Source organism: Vipera berus (assembly GCF_964194415.1).
Source record: "Vipera berus genome assembly, chromosome: 5".
Lineage (NCBI taxonomy): Eukaryota > Metazoa > Chordata > Lepidosauria > Squamata > Viperidae > Vipera > Vipera berus.
In genome coordinates this window covers 55,941,250-55,959,907 of record NC_138207.1, presented here as the reverse complement: position 1 = coordinate 55,959,907, position 18,658 = coordinate 55,941,250, and the positions used below count along the sequence as shown (strand labels likewise).

At 38.4% G+C, this 18,658-nt stretch overlaps 1 protein-coding gene across 5 annotated transcripts in view; it reads right to left on the bottom strand.

Annotated features, from left to right (window-relative positions):
* The window catches only part of ATRNL1 (attractin like 1), a 563,323-nt gene that overhangs the window by 447,050 nt on the left and 97,615 nt on the right, over positions 1 to 18,658 (bottom strand). For all 5 annotated transcript variants that reach the window (XR_014026511.1, XM_081328305.1, XM_081328307.1 and 2 more), the window contains exons 12-13: positions 16,703 to 16,911; positions 2,337 to 2,455 (exon numbers count right to left, since the gene is read on the bottom strand). Coding sequence is in view for 4 of the 5 variants with exons in the window: in XM_081328305.1 (XP_081184431.1) it covers positions 2,337 to 2,455; positions 16,703 to 16,911 (328 nt within the window). In the remaining variant the exon portion in view is untranslated. The remainder of the gene's footprint in view (positions 1 to 2,336; positions 2,456 to 16,702; positions 16,912 to 18,658) is intronic.

Sequence of the window (18,658 nt, the reverse complement as noted above, 5' to 3'; positions counted from 1 at the left end):
CAAAAGGTGGAAATATGATGAAGCCTGACATAGAACTGATAGCAAAGTGGGTTCGTGATGCATGGGAAGAGATTCCAGAGGACATGGTGAAGCACGCCTTCAGGAAATGTGGCATAAGTAATGCTATGGATGGCAGTGAAGACACTGCTTTGCATGAGGAGGACAACTGTGATAGTGATGACAGCGAACTCTGTGACAATGTATATGATGATAACCTCACACCAGCTACAGCTGAAGCTCTGTTTGCAGATACAGATGAGGAGGAGGAATCCAGTTTTGAAGGATTTTGATGCTTGTGTTTTAGCTTGGTTGCTTATTGAGTTAAGGTTTTTGTACATTTAAAGTTATTGTTAATACTTTAATATTATATATTGTTTTTGTTGAATATACTGATAATATATTGTTTTTGTTGAATATACTGATAATATATTGTTTTTGTTGAATATACTGATAATATATTGTTTTTGTTGACCCTCTTTTCCACATGCCTCAATTAAAGCAATTTTATTGTTATCTACCTGTATTTTTATTTTTGAAATTTACCGTGAGCTGCTGCATTTCCCAGCCTCGGCTTATACTCGAGTCACCAACTTTTTCCAGTTTTTTGGGGTAAAATTAGGGGTCTCGGCTTATAATCGAGTCGGCTTATACTCAAGTATATACGGTACACTATTATTGTAAGGTTAGTCCTGAATATTTGGTACTCAGGCTATTAACCTGAACAAAATATGCAGCTCCAAAATGTATCAGTTAAGGTGCTATTGTTAATCTTCAAAATTAAATATACAGACTCTTTAAAACTCTGGAGTTATATTAAATTATGCTACTTTGGCTTTCAAATTCACTGACTTTAATGTTTGAAAATTGCTGAAGGGAAGTACCAGAAAATTGCATAACAGTTCCAATCTTTTTTTTTAAAGGAAAAAGTTGATCCAGGAAACTACAGATAAATTAGTTTTTCATCAAAACCTGGGGAAATCCTGGAAAAGATATCAATCAATGGGTTTGCAAGTACTCAAAGGAAACAAGAAGATTATTATAACCCAGCCTGGGTTGTGCCAGAAAAATCTTACTTTGTGTGCATGACAAAGTAACTAGATTAGTAGACCAAGGGACTGTTCTAGATGTAATATACCTAGACCTTGACCAGGGTGTCCTTCTGAATAAAGTGAACAATGTAAGATGGATGTGGTAACAGATGGATTTGCAGTTGGTTGAACAACTATACCCAATACATGGTCCTTAATGGATCTAAATCTAAAAGTAGAGAGTTATCGGCATTGTACCTCAGGGTTCTATTCTAAGCTCAACAACTTTTTTTTATAAATGACAAATAAGGAAATAAAAAAGCGTTCATCAAAATGTGAAATATATTTGCAGATAATACAACTTGGAGAGATTGCTGACAGCTCAAAAAACATGACCAGAAAATAATGCAGTTCAGTGGTGAGGAATTTAGGATTCTACATTAAAGTATGACATATCAAATGTTTGGGTATAAGACGGAGGATACTTGGTTCAGCAATAGTAATTTTGTGAAAGATATGGGTGTCTTGATAGACCACATATCAGGTGTTAACTAGCATTGTGTACAAGTTGGCAAAAAGAGCCAATGAAGTCTTGGGTTGCATCAGCAGAGATATAATGTCAAAAACAGAAAAAGCAGTAGTTTCACTCTATGCAGTACTTGTCGGACTGTGCTTGCAATGTCGTGTCTCTTTTTGATTGCCACAATACAAGATGGGTTGGATTAGAAGACTTGCAAGGTCCCTTTCAGCCCCACGATTCTATTATTTCAATAGTTCTCTTTACCAGTAAATATGAATTAATTTGAGAAACATTTTAAATATATTAACTTTGAACAATTTTTCCTGATAAAGTGGTTATGAACTTCTATTTAATTCTGATAAATGTATTTTGATTATTTGACAAGCATAATTTTGTTATCTGCAAATTTGTTATCCTGCAAATTTGAGCTTAGTTTATGAAGAAGGGGAAAACAGCCAAAAGGCCTTTGTATGATGATGATTCATACTTCCCAAATGGTTAGATATGAAAAATGCTTCAGAGTACGTTAAGTTATTAAATTAGTTATTTCAAGTTTAAGTGTTTTGTTTTATTGGCAAGGAAAATGGGAAAATAACTGCTGTACAAGTTTCATTATTTCTCTTTTCAATTATATTAAATACATTTGCAATTAATGTATGATGTTAATTCAGCATTGGCATCGAACTCTGATTTTAATATGACATTTACATTTGATGGCACCAAAGAGCAAGCTAATGATTACAAAGCAGAACCATTAACAAAACCACAACATAGTAATCAAGACTCACCATGCTGCAGTTACTGTTTGCAGAAATGCACTTCTTATCATCACACCACTGACAGCCATTTGTATTAGCAGTACAACTGGCACAGTCTGCATATTTGTAACATCTGTCATCTGCTACAGCTATTAGACAAATGAAAAGTGTCACAAAACATCAACATGAGAAACTGAGAATGTCATGCTTTTTAATTTGCACATCTTTAACTTTGCTATAAACAATATTTATTGTACTATTAATTGTAAGTGCAACTTTTAGTCTAAGATTAACATTCTTTAATAAAAAACAAGTAATATAGGTTATTTTTCATTTAAACTCAGTCATGCATATATTCTACTGGACGCTTTTCTAGATTTAGACTTACCAAACATTCCTGGAACAACAATTTTAAACAATTCATTTATATACAATTTATAAGTTTTCGTTGCTTTAGTCATGTGAAGTTTTTATTCTTTACTCATTAATTTATCAAAATAACACAGAAAATTTTAGCAACTATCCACAAAATACATTTTTAAATCTGAAAAATTAAGATCTTGTCTGTTCTATTTTATTTTATTTTATATTGGGCTATCTGTATGTTCTTATATACAGCATATACAAAGTAAACAAGAAGCCTATCATCATCTTACTGGGCCTTTTTATCTCATCATATCTTTGCAGCAAATGTACTAATATGTTAAACTTACACCACCAATGTAGATTTATCAGCCAATGAAATTCCTAGTTGAATAGAGATTTATTGTACATGTCCCAAGCACAGTCCAGTGATTTTTATCAATTTATTTGCCATAGGCTTCCTTAAAAAGGTAAAGGTAAAGGTTCCCCCGCACATGCGTGCTAGTCGTTTCCAACTCCAGGGGCCGGTGCTCATCTCCATTTCAAAGCTGAAGAGCCAGCGCTTGTCCGAGGACGTATCCGTGGTCATGTGGCCAGCATGACTAGACGCCAAAGGCGCACGGAACACTGTTACCTTCCCACCGTAGTGGTCCCTATTTTTCTACTTGCATTTTTATGTGCTTTCGAACTGCTAGGTTGGCAGAAGCTGGGACGAGTAACAGGCGCTCACTCTGTTACACAGCACTTGGGATTCGACCTGCCAAACTGTCGACCTTCTGATTACCTTCTGATTACCTTCTGATTACTAAGCCTTAATTTAACATATAGATGGATTCAGCTGACATTGTTCAGAAGGGTTTCACCATATTAGATGGCTTCATAAACATGGTGCAGAAATATTTCAAAAAGTGATAAAAGAATAACTAAAAATCATAGTTTAGAAATCACGGTTGGAGTTTTGTACAAGATGGCAATGAGATCAGATAAAATTTATGAACTTTTAGAATTATCTATAATCTTAAAGTATTGTGAGTTAAAAGAAAGGTAGTTTGATGTAGCAGTTAAGGTACCAAGCTAGAAACTGTGAGAGAACATAAGTTCTAATTGTGTGTTAATCCAAAACCAGTTGGATGACTCTGAGTCAGTCATTCTTTCTCAGTCCTAAGAAGGCGGCAATGGCAAATCACTTCCAAAATCTTGTCAAGAAAGCTTCTCCACACAAGTTTTATTTTTAAAAAATAAAAATTATTTATTTACTGTGATGTATAATATCATCTTAGTTTCTGTAAGTCTTAGAGAAAGTGATTCTGGTTAAATAAAGAATACATAAACAAGATATTGCTTTGGGTATGTATGTATGTATGTATGTATGTATGTATGTATGTGTTGTTGTTGTTAGTTGCGAAGTCGTGTCCGACCCATCGCGACCCTATGGACAATGTTCCTCCAGGCTTTCCTGTCCTCTACCATCTTCTGGAGTCCATTTAAGCTCACGCCTACTGCTTCAGTGACTCCATCCAGCCACCTCATTCTCTGTCGTCCTCTTCTTCTATTGCCCTCAATCTTTCCCAGCATTAGGCTCTTCTCCAGTGAGTCCTTCCTCCTCATTAGGTGGCCAAAGTATTTGAGTTTTAGCTTCAGGATCTGGCCTTCTAAAGAGCAGTCAGGGTTGATCTCCTCTAGGACTGACCGGTTTGATCGCCTTGCAGTCCAAGGGACTCGCAGGAGTCTTCTCCAGCACCAGAGTTCAAAGGCCTCAATTCTTTTGCGCTCAGCCTTTCTTATGGTCCAACTTTCACTGCCATACATTGCAACTGGGAAGACCATAGCCTTGACTATACGCACTTTTGTTGACAGGGTGATGTCTCTGCTTTTTAGTGTGCTGTCTAGATTTGCCATGGCTTTCCTCCCCAGGAGCAAGCGTCTTTTAATTTCTTGACTACAGTCCCCATCTGCAGTGATCTTGGAGCCCAGGAAAATAAAATCTGTCACTACCTCCATTTCTTCCCCATCTATTTGCCAGGAATTGAGAGGGCCGGATGCCATGATCTTGGTTTTCTTAATGTTTAGTTTCAACCCAACTTTTGCACTCTCCTTCTTCACTCGCAACAAGAGACTCTTCAGTTCCTCTTCACTTTCTGCCATTAGAGTGGTATCATCTGCATGTATGTATGTATGTATTTATTTATTTATTTATTTATTTATTTATTTAAGATGACTTATATAGCTGCCTACTTGCTCACACAGACTCTAGGTAAATTGCAGATAATAAAAAATCAATTTCTAAAAAATAAAAGTAAAAAGTAAAATAATAATAAAATAAACCCTCCCCATCCTTCTCAGCGACAACACACACTCAAATCAACAAGTTAATGGGTTCCATCCCAATTTGGGATCCCCAGATCCACTGGCAAAACCACGTTTTCAGGGCCTGACGAAAAAGCATCAAAGTGGGGGCCAGTCTAATTTCTGGAGGGATAATGTTCCAGAGGGAGAGAGTCACTATGGAGAAGGCCCTTCTTCTTGGTCCCACCAGATGTACCTCCTTAGAGACAGGATGCACAACAATCCTTGCCTCTAGTGGGCCAGGTAGATGTGACCGTCAAGACACAATCCCTCAGATAACCTGAAGTTATTAAACACATTGAACAAATATGTCTTTGCTGGAGACATTTATTTGTAGAATTCAGAAAAAAAAAGGTTGTAGATGCTCATGAAGATTTTAGCACCACCACAGAGTACTGCAGTGCTATCTGGAATTGGACTTTATTGTTATCTAATTTGACTGGCAATTTCAGAATACTCTTTGATATCCATAAATTCATAAATTCTGCACAAGGAAATGTTGTTAGTATTTTAAATGATTTTTTCAATTATTATTTATATAACAAAAGGATTCTGGACCCAATCAAATTATTTTTTGAAAGGAAAAAATATTCCTAAATTGTAGCATAGAAATCAGACAGGATTGCATTACTAATATTAGATGATTTCTCTGAGAAACAATTGTTAATAAAAATTGCTGAATTTTGGAAAAAATGTTGAACTGCATCCATTATATTCTGAAGTTATATATAATACAATAGTTATATATAGGTTGTTCCTTACAGTGGCATATTAATTCAGTAGTAACCATATCAGCCATGCATGCCATTTTCTATATTCAACATCATCACTTAATTTCTCTGCCAATACAAAAGAATGTTCTAATAAAAATATTTGTTTTCTTGCAGTCCATATCATACCAACATTTTTCCATAAGACATCCATCACATTTCACTTTGCATTAGTTATGTGGGCTCCTCTTTTCTTTACATAGCATTGTAAATATCCAGAGAATGAATGGCCTTGCTTTTACAAAATTTACAGTTTTAACTGTTGAGTACAACCTTGAAGTCTTATGGCATGTATTTCTCTGCAAGTACATGACAATGAAGACAATGAATGACAATATATGGAGCTGTTCTTCTATACAGACCACAGCATCTGACACTTGACATCAACTACAGCTGCTACGCCATCATTGTGTATATACTACTACAGAAATACCAAGGATTTCATGCTCCTTCATAACCGAAGTAAATGTTTCTGCTCCTGTGGTTCTGAGAGGCAGAGACTTGTAAATAAGCATATCTTCCTCCACATAAGCACAAACTTGAAACATCAGTGGAATCATCTACTTAAAAAGGAAACCTGTTATGCTCTGTTTTGTTTCATTAGTCCCTCATCACAAAAAAATGACATAACCTTTACATATCATTATCAAACAGTGGTATATATTCATTGTTTTTTTAAAAAATGACCAATCACGAATTCTACCAGATCTTTTCTGCATGATTTAGCCAACTTTTCTCCAACAGTATAATCTTCACCTGCTTTTGCTATATGATAAATGAGTAGCTTTAAAGACACTTTTGCTGTTGCACAAGTTCTTTCATGGAATTCAGCACATTTTCTTTTGAAATACTTAGGACTTTTGTCTTTCACATTGGAATGTTTATTTCCAGATGTCCTTGTAATTTTTCTGGATTCAGATTATTGCTAGCCATCTGATTTATTCTCTTGACAGTCCACATAAAACCAATAAAGCTGTCATATTATTTGCATTTCTTATTTGAATTTAATTTCTAAGGACTTGTACAATTAAAAAAACAGCAATAGTACTGGAATGTTCAATTTTTCTGTTTTCAGCTTTTTCTGTACTGCCTGCACCAGTTTGTGGCCAATGAACGGGAAAAATATTCATAGTATATAAATATTTATTAACTCTAATGAAAAGAATAAAAATATTCATACAATAAGGGGCGTATATTTAAGATAGATATAGAAGTTTAATATTATTAAGCAAAAAAAAATATGCAGGAAATTCACTGTGATGTCACTTAGAATGAGTCCATTACAAGATAACTCACTTGTACATAAACATGGCATGCACCACAAAATGTAGAAGCTATACATTAATATAATGAAGTTAAATGCATTTCTCCCATTGTGAATTATTGGCTGAAGCCTTTTAAGCATCATCTTCCATCTTCCTTTTGAAACCTGATTTTCTCATGTTTAAAAGAAGCATAGTGGCTCAATGACTTAACATGCTGGAGGGGGTCTTTGCTCTAGAAGTTCGAGTCCTAGCACTGTGTGGTGGGGTTAACTTTTGTCACTTGCCTCAGGTTCTGCCATCTAGCAGTTCGAAAACATGTTATTTGAGAGTAAATAGGTGCCACTTCAGAGGGGAGACAAGCTGGCACTTTGTGTGGACAGTTAGAATCCTGCTGGCGCTGGACCTTCCCCACGGCAATTCCCTGTGAGGTGGCTTCAAGGCCCCAAATGACGCTGCAGGAAGGCCACTTGTCTTTCTTTCTGGTGCAAAGTTAGCTTGCCCCCTGTGGCACACCTTGGAAACTACATGAGCACAAACTGAACAGGGCTAGCAATCTTAGGCAGCCAAACTACTACTCTGTACTAGCATTGTAGTCTCCTGGCTAATGTGTTAAAGAACACAGGCCACTATTCTGAACCATCACCTTCCTCATAAGTTAACTTCCCAAGAAGCAGTAAATGCCTCCTTAAGTAACACCAGCTGCCTGCAATTAGTGCAGGTTCGCGTCCCACCAGGCTCAAGGTTGACTCAGCCTTCCATCCTTCCGAGGTAGGTAAAATGAGGACCCAGATTGTTGGGGGCAATTAAGCTGACTTTGTAATAATGCCGCTTGGGGGGTGTATGAAAGCCCTAATAAGCAGGCATATACATAGAATGAAGGCTACTACTGCTAAGCTTGTAAGCCGCCCTGAGTCTTCGGAGAAGGGCGGGATATAAATTGAATTAAAAAAAAATGAGTAAGTGCATGCTTAAGAAAAACATATATTTGAAAATGGTTACTATTCAAGGTGAGATATATATTAGGGATATAGTTAAGCTAATTTCATATTATTTAAACACAGCCTTCATTATTACCAAACGTAACATCCAAATTCATTGTAATTTCTAATGGTGCATACATAATTAATATCAATTTCATCAATCTCTTTCAACTTCTTAAAAATAAAAAATTAACCCAATTCTTCTACCCATTATAGAAATTCATATGCATCAATAAAATCTAGGGCAAATAAATAGCAAATGTTTGTTGAATAAACTTCAAAAAGGTACTGTGAGATAAATAAAACTCAATTTTTAAGTCTGCAAAAATGTATAAATGGCTTCCACAGAATAATGCTGATCCCAAAATAATATATTTTAAGGGATCCAATTTATATGCCAACGTAGACATTAAATGCTATTTTAAGAATGATTTTATAATGTGACCTTCACATGAAGTAAATTGCCTTATACTAATCAGTGCAAATTTTAAAAAGTATTTATTTGTATCCTGTCTTTATTATTTATTTACAAATAATTCAGGTCCGCAAACATACAGTATCTAACACACCTTCATCTTCTAATTTTCTCCACAACAATAACCCTGTGAGGTGAGTTCGGCTCTCTTTACCTGCCAGCAAGTGTGTGATATCAGTTCATTATTACTCAATTAGCCCAAAGAGAAGCCACAATCTGAGGTTTTTTCCTCTTGCAATGATTATGCTCTTTACCAAACCACCAATTGGAAATCCAAGTACAGCTGTGGATCATTTCCAGAGCGTGCATCTTCCTTTGAAAGGAGAGGGAAACCAATGCTTTCAAAACAGGGTGTTTCTCAACCACACATTTCTATTCTTATTTAAAAAGAAAATTTTCTATCTAGATATTCAGTTTATTGTCTAGCTCAGTATCACACTTAGACAACATATAACCGCCCAGATTATTGAGAATTGATGGTAACAAAGGAAAGTTAGGGATGACTTTTCCCAAATATTTTATGCAGAGAATATGGAATCTTGTGGACAGTCACTTAAGATCATCATCTATATGTTGAACATCAGTCTTTCACTACCATCTTTTGGCTAGTCTTAATAAGACTAACCGTTAAAAAGAGCACATTCAAAGCACAATATCACCAGACACGTAAAAGCGTAATAGTAATAATTTATTAACACATTTTATGATAAAGAAAGCTGCCAAGAAGCTCAAAGGAATAAGCAGGGCCATATTCCCAATATCCATTTGTAAATCATTTACCAAAGCTACCAGAGTGTTTCAGTTAACATCCTGACCAAATACTTCTGGAAAAATGCCCAGATAATTAATATTATTTGCACAGATCCACCTTTTCCCAATCTCCTGTCTCAGAAACAAGTATTTGACACTGCTCCATAACTACAAAATATCCATGTCGTGTGCGGGTTGAAACCCCTGAACCAGACCCCACGCAAGTAACCGCACATCCGGAACCAAGAGTAGAGGAACCGAACGCAGCAACACCCCTCCGCCGTTCCGAGAGAGCCAAGAAACCCCCGGCGTACTTAAGAGACTATGAATGGGGCACAAAGTAAATTGCAAGGGGCAACTCACCAGTTCAGGGCAAGGGTAAGGGGTGCTATGTATTAATGTTGTGTTATGGTTATGAACATTACAAAAAGGGTTATGAGGTAAAGTTGGCCGGAGCACACGGCAGCTTTTGACAGCTGTCAAAAGCTGCCGTGTGCTCTGGCCAACTTTACCTCATAACCCTTTTTGTAATGTTCATAACCATAACACAACATTAATACATAGCAGTTTTCTGCATATGGAGTGTAATTTTGCCTATACCACATGAAAACACTGATTAACTCCTTTAACCTTGCAGCCTGTTCTGTTTTAGTTGTTCTAGTAATTTAATCAATCACAGCAACAAGCATGTAGGCCTTAAAGTCTTCACACATCCTATCCACATTCTCAAGATTCAGTCATAATAGAACAAATATTTGAGGGGACTACAAATATTAAAAAATATATGTCTTTGACTTATCAAAAGAATTCCTAGTATAAAATAAATGTTAAAATGAGTCCTAAAGCAGGGCTTTTCAACCAGTGGTACGGGTACCACCTGTGGTACATTGGCACCTGTCAGGTGGTATGCGACCATCCTAGAAAAGTGGTAACGGGGGAGGGGAATGAGCTGAACTGGTGGCAGCACCGCACAAGCTTGAGCGAGAGATGGCTGGAGCTGCAGGGCTGTCAGGGCTCAGCAGAAGCGCCAGGATCAGCGCTTCTTCGGGGCTGTCAGGGCTCAGTGGAAGCGCCAGGATCAGCGCCAGGCTCCAGCTGGAGCTCGGCACTGATCCTGGCGCTTCTGAGCCCAGAAGAAGCGCCGATCAGCTGGAATGTTGCAGCATCTCCAGGGTCACAGTGTCCCAGGGTCATGTGAAGTGACCAAAACCTGCTGCAACCACCCAGCAGATGGGGGAAATAAAACCAAACAACCCCCACCCCACCTGCCAATGCTCAACAGAAATGCTCACAACAATGAAAACCTCGGACAGGAGGAAGAGCGCCGCCAGGTGGGCAGGCAGGTGTCTTCCTCGGCTGTGGCTTCGGGGGCACTTTTTTCAGTGCCATTGTAACTTCGAACAGTCACTAAGTGAACTGTTATAAGTCAAGGACTACCTGTACTGCATCACTGTTTTCCTTTTTTTTTTTGGTCATCAAGTTTTTGACACCTTGCTAGGCGACTGGTGATACTCAGATGTTGCCATATCCAAAAAGTGGTACAGTGGATGAAAAGGTTGAAAAGCCCTGTGCTAAAGCATTCATCAAGACATGTCAATTCATCTCTAGCACTGTTCAAGCTGAAATGGAAGCAATCATTTCAATTGTTTACCAAAGAAAATGATACAGCCAGTCATGAAATAACAAAAGGTTGCTGCATCTTCATTAATCTAAATATAATTTAAAATCAACTGTCTTTACCTCCTGTATTAGTCATGCATCTTATTTACTCCTCACTACTATTACTTGATTCTTAAGTGCTGCTGCTGATTTCCATATTGCTGATTGCAAATGATATTGCTGTTTGCCTATTATATGTGGCTGGAGCACTGCTTATTACTGATCTACTTAGTTGAGGCAGCTTCAGGAATCTATAATAGCAATAGCACTTAGATGTATTAGAGCACCACAGTTTTTACATGCTGTCTGAGAGGTTTACAGTGTCAGCCTATTGCCTCCAATAACCAACCTTGGAAGAATGGAAGTCTGAGTCAACCTTGAGCTGGTGAGGATTGAACTCCTGGCTGTGGGTTGGCCTGCACTACTACATTCTAACCACTGCGTCACCATAGCATAAGGTTACTGAAGAAGCAACAGAGGAACTAACAGAAGTTTTGGAAGAAGGAAAGACACTTGTTATTCATCAGAGAAGATAGAAACAGAGAAAACTGTTATTGTGACCTGTAATATATGTGCCTAATTTTATTTTGTTTTTGTTCCCTGAGCATAATAAGAATGCTGCATATTGTACAAATATAGAGGCAAAGCTATAGGGAAGATGGGAAATCCTTGAATAGGCACAGAAAATGCTTGTTGAGAGATTAGTACCAAGAAGCATCTTGGAAAATGGAAGAAAGTGAAATAGAGGAAATGGAAAGACAGAAAAAGTTACATGCCTAAGCTCATCAAGATGTTTTACTCTCTGGACCAGACATGTCAAACTCGCGATGTCACGTGACATCGCGCAACGTATCAGGACTGTTTTGCCATTGCTGGCAATGGGGTGGGCGTGGCTTCTGTGTGATGCATACGGCCCGTGAGACGGCAGTTTGACACTTCTGCTCTTGACCTTCAGAATAGATTCCAAGGTTTCATTACTGGTATAGTTTCTAGACCCTTGGATGAAAAAGAGCTTCCACAAGCCTCATTAATGAGATAGAGAATTCTACAGGGATCTGCAAAGGGATGGATTCCTGTCTCTATTCTGTAGGGAAAGAAATGACAGGTGGTAGTAACATGAAGCTTCCTACTGAAAGGACCAAAGCAGTAAACTGTTATCCAGGCTGTCAAGAGACTGCTGCCTTCTTGTGGCACAAATTCAGGATGTGATAAGATAAAAAGATTCTTTAAGCCCACTGATAAAATATCCTTTCTACTGAGACACATGGGTACAAAGGACCCAGCCAAATAGAACCTTGAAAATGGTAAAAGTGTTATGATGAAAAGTAATGTTAATCTGAACTTTCCTTATTGTATTTGATAAAAGGAAGCCTGGAAATAGTTCCTTGTGCCACAATTCTGCAATTGGTAATTCATTCACTGAGCACGTCTTTGAATGTCTTTCACACTGCAAGCCTTGGTCAGGAAGGCCAACTCATTACATCTTGCAATCAGAAATGAACTGTATTCAAAGCACTGAGAGAGCCTTTGAGAATTATGACTTTCCCCAGAAGCAGAGGAAATCTTTACCTTTGATCTGAGAGCACTCAAGAACATGCTAGAAGCAGAGCTGGGATTGTGAACTTTTTGCTCCTTATCAAGCTTAACAATATATAACTAGTAATATCCTTATCTTTTAGAAAGGCTCTCATTTATTTCCTTAGTTAGCAGTTACCTGTTTCAGAAGTGTTTCTTTCTGCTATGCTTTTTTTTATGGTCTTGATAATCTGTTGTACTGGAATATGGAAACAGCCTTGATGAAGGCTTGGAGAAGCCATTAAAAGGGGGGGATGATAATTTAATTCTAGTAAAGATTAAAAAAAAACAACTCTGCCTTTATTCTGTTCAAAATGGATATAAGCAAAAGAGTTGACATAAAGAAGGTGGAAAATTTATACTCTTCACAAAGATAGAAAAATAGTACACTGCTTAAATACCAATACCAAGATTCGGGACAACAATAACAGGCTAGTATAATGGGCATAAACTGGTAAAATGAGTTTCAACAGGAACAAATTAAAAGTCCTATATATGGGTAGGGGGAAAAACTAAGATAAAGGTATAGAATGGAAGGACCATGTTCTGAGTACTGCACAGAATAGGGTGTCTTGGTGGCTTTCTAGATTTCTTGCAAAAAAAAAAGTGTTATCCCAGGCTGCATCAACAGAATTATAGTGTCATATATCAGATAGATAGACAGACAGACAGACACAGACAGACACAGACAGACAGACAGACAGATAGATGATAGATAGATAATCATATATCTATAGTATTATATTCTGTTCATGTCACTGCATTCAGTAAGACACTGAAGAAGAAGGCAATCAAGATGGTACACAGTTCTGAAGAAAAAAAATGGTTGAAGGTATTGGGTGTATTTAGCTTGAAAACAGGAGACACAATAGATGTCTTACAAAGTCTGAAAAGCTGCTTTGTAGAAAAAGGGCAGAACTGTTCACAGGTTCTAGAACTAGGACAAGAAATAATTTTCATTGAAAAGGAAACAGATGCAGACTGTTTCATGAAACATTTCCTAAAACTGTGAGCTATTCAACAATGGAGTAGACCACAGGTGTTGATGGATTGTCTCCTATGGGAAATGTTTAAGACTAGGTGGTTATCTACTGAGGACATAGTAGCTGTTGTAGTCCTACTACTATTTGTTCTAGTCCTGCACTAGGCATGAGATTTGAGTAGTTCATCGGTAAGTTTTGTTCAATTCCTTACATTATAAGATTACTGTATTTAGAATTCATTTAATACATCTTGATTTATTTTCACATCCTTTTCAACTTCTTATCCCAAAATCTGTACTGGCTTTTTAAAGTGGTTTTTACATTCTGTGTTTGCCTACTTTTCAAAGGTTATTCACATTATTTCACCTTTTAGTCTAGCATTCAATTCAACTGAGTACTTTTTTCTTTGATTTGTAAATCTTCTAAAACTAAAGAGACTTTTTCTCAAGTCTACATTCTCCTACCATGATAAAGCATTGGCAATATATCATCTCAACATCTTACAGTTTCTCTTATCTTTTCATCTCTTTATTATCTGTTATTTTAAGAAAATATCTTAATAATTGGCATATCATGTTTTAATAATTTAAAGTTACACCACTGAATTGCTTTTGAAATAAAAGAAAAAGCAGTATAAATTGCCACATGTATTTGCATCAATTGTCAAAGAGATGAACTCTATACATTCTTTGTACCTAAACTCGCCAATCATTTCTAAATAATGGTCATCATTCCATTTTAAGATTTCCAAAACCTATAACATCATACAACATGCTTACTAACAAATTTCCTATTTCTTTTTTCTATTGGAGTTACTGTGGTGGAAACACCAGGTAGAATAGAAGGGCTAGAATAGAAGACAGAGTAAAGAGGAGGTGTAATTTGGAGTTGCTCCATGGGAAGAAGAGGCAAAGCTATAATCTTAAAGCCTTTATCTGCCAGTTCCCAAGCAAATGCAATTAAACTGGAAAGATTCTTGTAAATATGTGATCAACAATAAAGACACCACATTGGCCTACTCATGAATTTGCTCTGGTTCCTTGCACCTAACATTAATCAGGGAACAAGCAAAAACCTTTATGACATCTTTGAAAGATTTCTGTAAGTATTTTTACAAACATTATACCAAGTATGTTCAGGAAAAAAATCAGAATGATGGTGATTCTGTCTTATAAATGTGCTGACTGGAGAGTTTATTTTATTTATTTATTTATTATTGGGACTTATATGCCGCCCTATCTCCCGAAGGACTCAGGGCGGCTAACAACAATAAAATACAACAATACAAAAGTTAAAAAGAATTAAATTAACAGCCCCAATAGAATAAATTAAAATTGTAGTTAAAATTAAAAAACATTTTAAAATCCCTGTCGTCAGTCCAGGTCAGCCTGATGGAAAAGAAGTGTTTTAAGGCCGCGGTGAAAGGACCGGAGATCCGGGGCCATCCGGAGCTCAAAGGGAAGTTGGTTCCATAGGGCTGGCAATCCCACAGAAAAGGCCCTCCCCCTGGGGGTCGCCAGCCGACATTGTCTAGCCGACGGCACCCTGAGGAGGCCCTCTCTGTGTGAGTGTACTGGGCGATGGGAGATCATTCCCGGCAGCGGACGGTCCTGCAAATATCCCGGGCCTAAGCCATGTAGGGCTTTAAAGGTAAGTACCAGCACCTTAAATCTCACCCGGAAGACAAACGGTAACCAATGCAGCTCACGCAGGAGGGGTGTAATATGGGAGTATCGGGTGGTCTTCAAGGGCAGCCTCCCGGTGGTCTTCAAGGGCAGCCCCATGTAGAGAGCATTGCAGTAATCTATACAGGAGGTAACGAGTGCGTGAGTGACCGTACGTAGGGCATCTCGGTCCAGATAGGGGTGCAACTGGAGCACCAGGCGAACCTGGGCAAATGCCCCCCTGGCCACGACTCCAATATGGTCTTCAAAACTGAGTCGTGAATCCAGGAGGATGCCTAAATTGCATGCCCTATCAACGGGAGGTAACACCTCTCCTCCCATAACCAAAAATGGAACCTCTTGGACTAAATGAGATGCCGGTACATAAAGCCACTCAGTCTTGGCCGGGTTGAGCTGGAGCCTGTTCTTCCCCATCCAAATCCGTACCGCTTCCAGGCAACGGGACACCACGTCGAGGGCATCACTGGGTTGGTTCGGGGTGGAGATGAAAAGCTGGGTATCATCAGCATATTGATGATACCTCACCCCGAAACCACGGATGATCTCACCCAGCGGCTTCATATAGATGTTGAGGGGCGAGAGTACCGACCCCTGACGCACCCCACAACTAAGGGGCCTAGGGGATGACCTCTGCCCCCCTGCCAACACCGTCTGCGAACGGCCCGAGAGGCAGGAGGAGAACCACCGTAAAACGGTGCCTCCCACTCCCAACCCCTCAGGACGTCGCAGCAAGATACCATGGTCGATGGTATCAAAAGCCGCTGAGAGATCTAATAGGACCAGGACAGAGGAATAACCCCTATCTTGGGCCCACCAGAGATCATCCACCAGCGCGACCAATGCCGTCTCCGTGCTGTACCCGGGCCTGAAACCCGATTGGTATGGATCCAGATACTCAGTTTCCTCCAGGACCAAAGGGAGCTGCCGTGCCACCACACTCTCAACAACCTTCGCAAGAAAGCGAAGGTTGGAGATAGGATGAAAGTTATTTAAAATAGCTGGATCCAAACCAGGTTTCTTGAGGAGGGGCCTTACCACTGCCTCTTTCAAGGCGGCAGGGAAGCACCCCTCACTCAAGAAAGCATTAATAACTGCTAGGAGCCAGCCTCGTGTAACCTCCCGAGCCGCATAAACCAGCCAGGAAGGACACGGGTCCAACAAACATGTGGCAGCACTTAATTTTCCCATGATCCTGTCCACCTCATCCGGAGTCACAGGATCAAACTCTTCCCAAATGTTCTCGGCCAAACCCATCGCTTCCCCCTCATCAGATAGTGCCCAGTCAGAGTCCAGACTAGCCCGAATTTGAGCGATTTTATCCACCAGATACTCACTAAATTTCTCGGCCCGTCCCCACAAGGGGTCCTCTCCCGTCCCTTGATTTAAAAGTTAAAAAGCCTACACACACACACACACACACACACACCCTGTATTTGTACAGACATTTTGTAGTCCGAATGCATTCCCATGGCAGAATCAGCCAAGCAATATATTCATTGCATTCAGTTTAATGTGTATTCTCAAAATTACAGGAAATTTACTTACCTATTTTTCTGGGACATTTTGCCCTAAGAATGTTAGTATCATGTTCAAGTTCCCATGATACACAGTGATTTTTGTTCCATAAGCACCTTAACCCTGGCCCAGCAGCTTTACAAAGATCTTCATCTCTGAATGCTTCACAATTGGGAGGTTTGTATACAAGGATGTCATTCAACAAAATGCTTGAAAAGCCTCCAAATATATACATGGACCTATCAAATAAAATAAAGTAATATTATGTTTCTACAAAACTAGATATCAAAGCCATGAATCTGCCTTGTTTACATCCCTTTTAAAAATATATTTGGCTGCACCTGTATATTTTTACAATTACTTGTCCTAACCAGATATAGGTAGGTTATAGCTAGTAAGTTCATTTTTGTAAGCCCCTTGAACCCATTAAGACGATTTTATGAAACTGGGGAACTAGTTGCCAAACAAATTCTTCTGTTTTTCAGAAGAACACTAAGTAAATCAGATGAAAAGACTACAATTAGCTTTATGCATCCTTAAAATTTAAACCTGCCAGTTAAAGATGGAAAGAATGGGATTTAAAAAGGTAAGCCTCTTTTTCCAATAACATCCTTATATTACTGAAACCATGACCAGGTAAAAAAAATTCCAAATAATGACACCCCCCAAAACCTGTTCACTCTTGACTAAACTCAGAAAGTAGAAAGTGTGTACACACACACACACACACACACACACACACACACACACACACACACCCCTAAAGTATAAACTCTTTGAACACCGGGATGGATAAAAAACAGTCGTTTATTGCTAAAAGATCATAATAAGCAACAAAAAGTAACCGTTTAAAGTATATCTACTTAATCTAAGCTTTCACTGGTCCTCTGCCAGCGTCATCAGAGAAAGCATTGAAGGTTTGAAAAACTGTTGGTAAGCCTGTTTGGTTCCGCGCTCTGCTCATTGGCCGTGTGATGGACCTTGCTCTAGCCCAGGGGTAGGCAACCTTGGCTCTTTTATGACTCGTGGACTTCAACTCCCAGAATTCCTGAGCCAGCCTGGCTCAGGAATTCTGGGAGTTGAAGTCCACGAGTCATAAAAGAGCCAAGGTTGCCTACCCCTGCTCTAGCCAATCGTGACTGCATGGCTTCCCTTGCAATCCGGTCTTACTGTCCCTTATTTTTTTTAAAAATAAATATCTTTCTCCTCCCTATCTGTTTTGGTTTGACTACCTTAACTGATCTTGTTTACTTTTGTTATTCCTCATCCAATGTCATAGCTGTCGGTATTTGTATTTCCTTGTTCTCTGTGTCCGCCTTCTCTACCCTCCTTGCTTGTTATTGGCTATTTTGTGCTATGCCTGGGTTTCCCTCTTGAAATTATATTATTTATTCACACACACACACACACATACACACACACACACACACATTATCCTGAGCATAGTTTTATCCAAGATTGTCTTCTTTTTCCTTTAGGGCAACATGGTATTTAGCGTATCAATTTAAAATAATTTTAATTTAAAACTTCACAAGATGGTCATTTAAATACAAGAACATGGATATTCATGTAATGATTTTCACCGTACTCAAAATTTTTGCATATTACAACATATATGATGCACAATTGAACAATATTACTTGATCAATATAATATTTGAAAATTTAAGTCAAAACAATTGTTCAAAGCAACTTCTTCATTAATATAAAATCAATTCAATATGATATACAGAATAGAGTAATTCCAATAATAAAAAATAAGTTGATCAGAGGAAAACTATATGTGGAGATAAAAATAGGGAGACAAGCTATGATTAACAGCCATTCTCATTTGTCTTCAGATCAGGCAACGGAAAATAAATGGGTTAAAGTCACACAGGGGACTCATGCCTTTATCAGTGCAATAAACTCTACCTGGAGATGCCTTTTAAGATTCCACTCAGAAACTGCAATTGTTTCAGAATTTGGTACCTTAACAGGTTTCAGA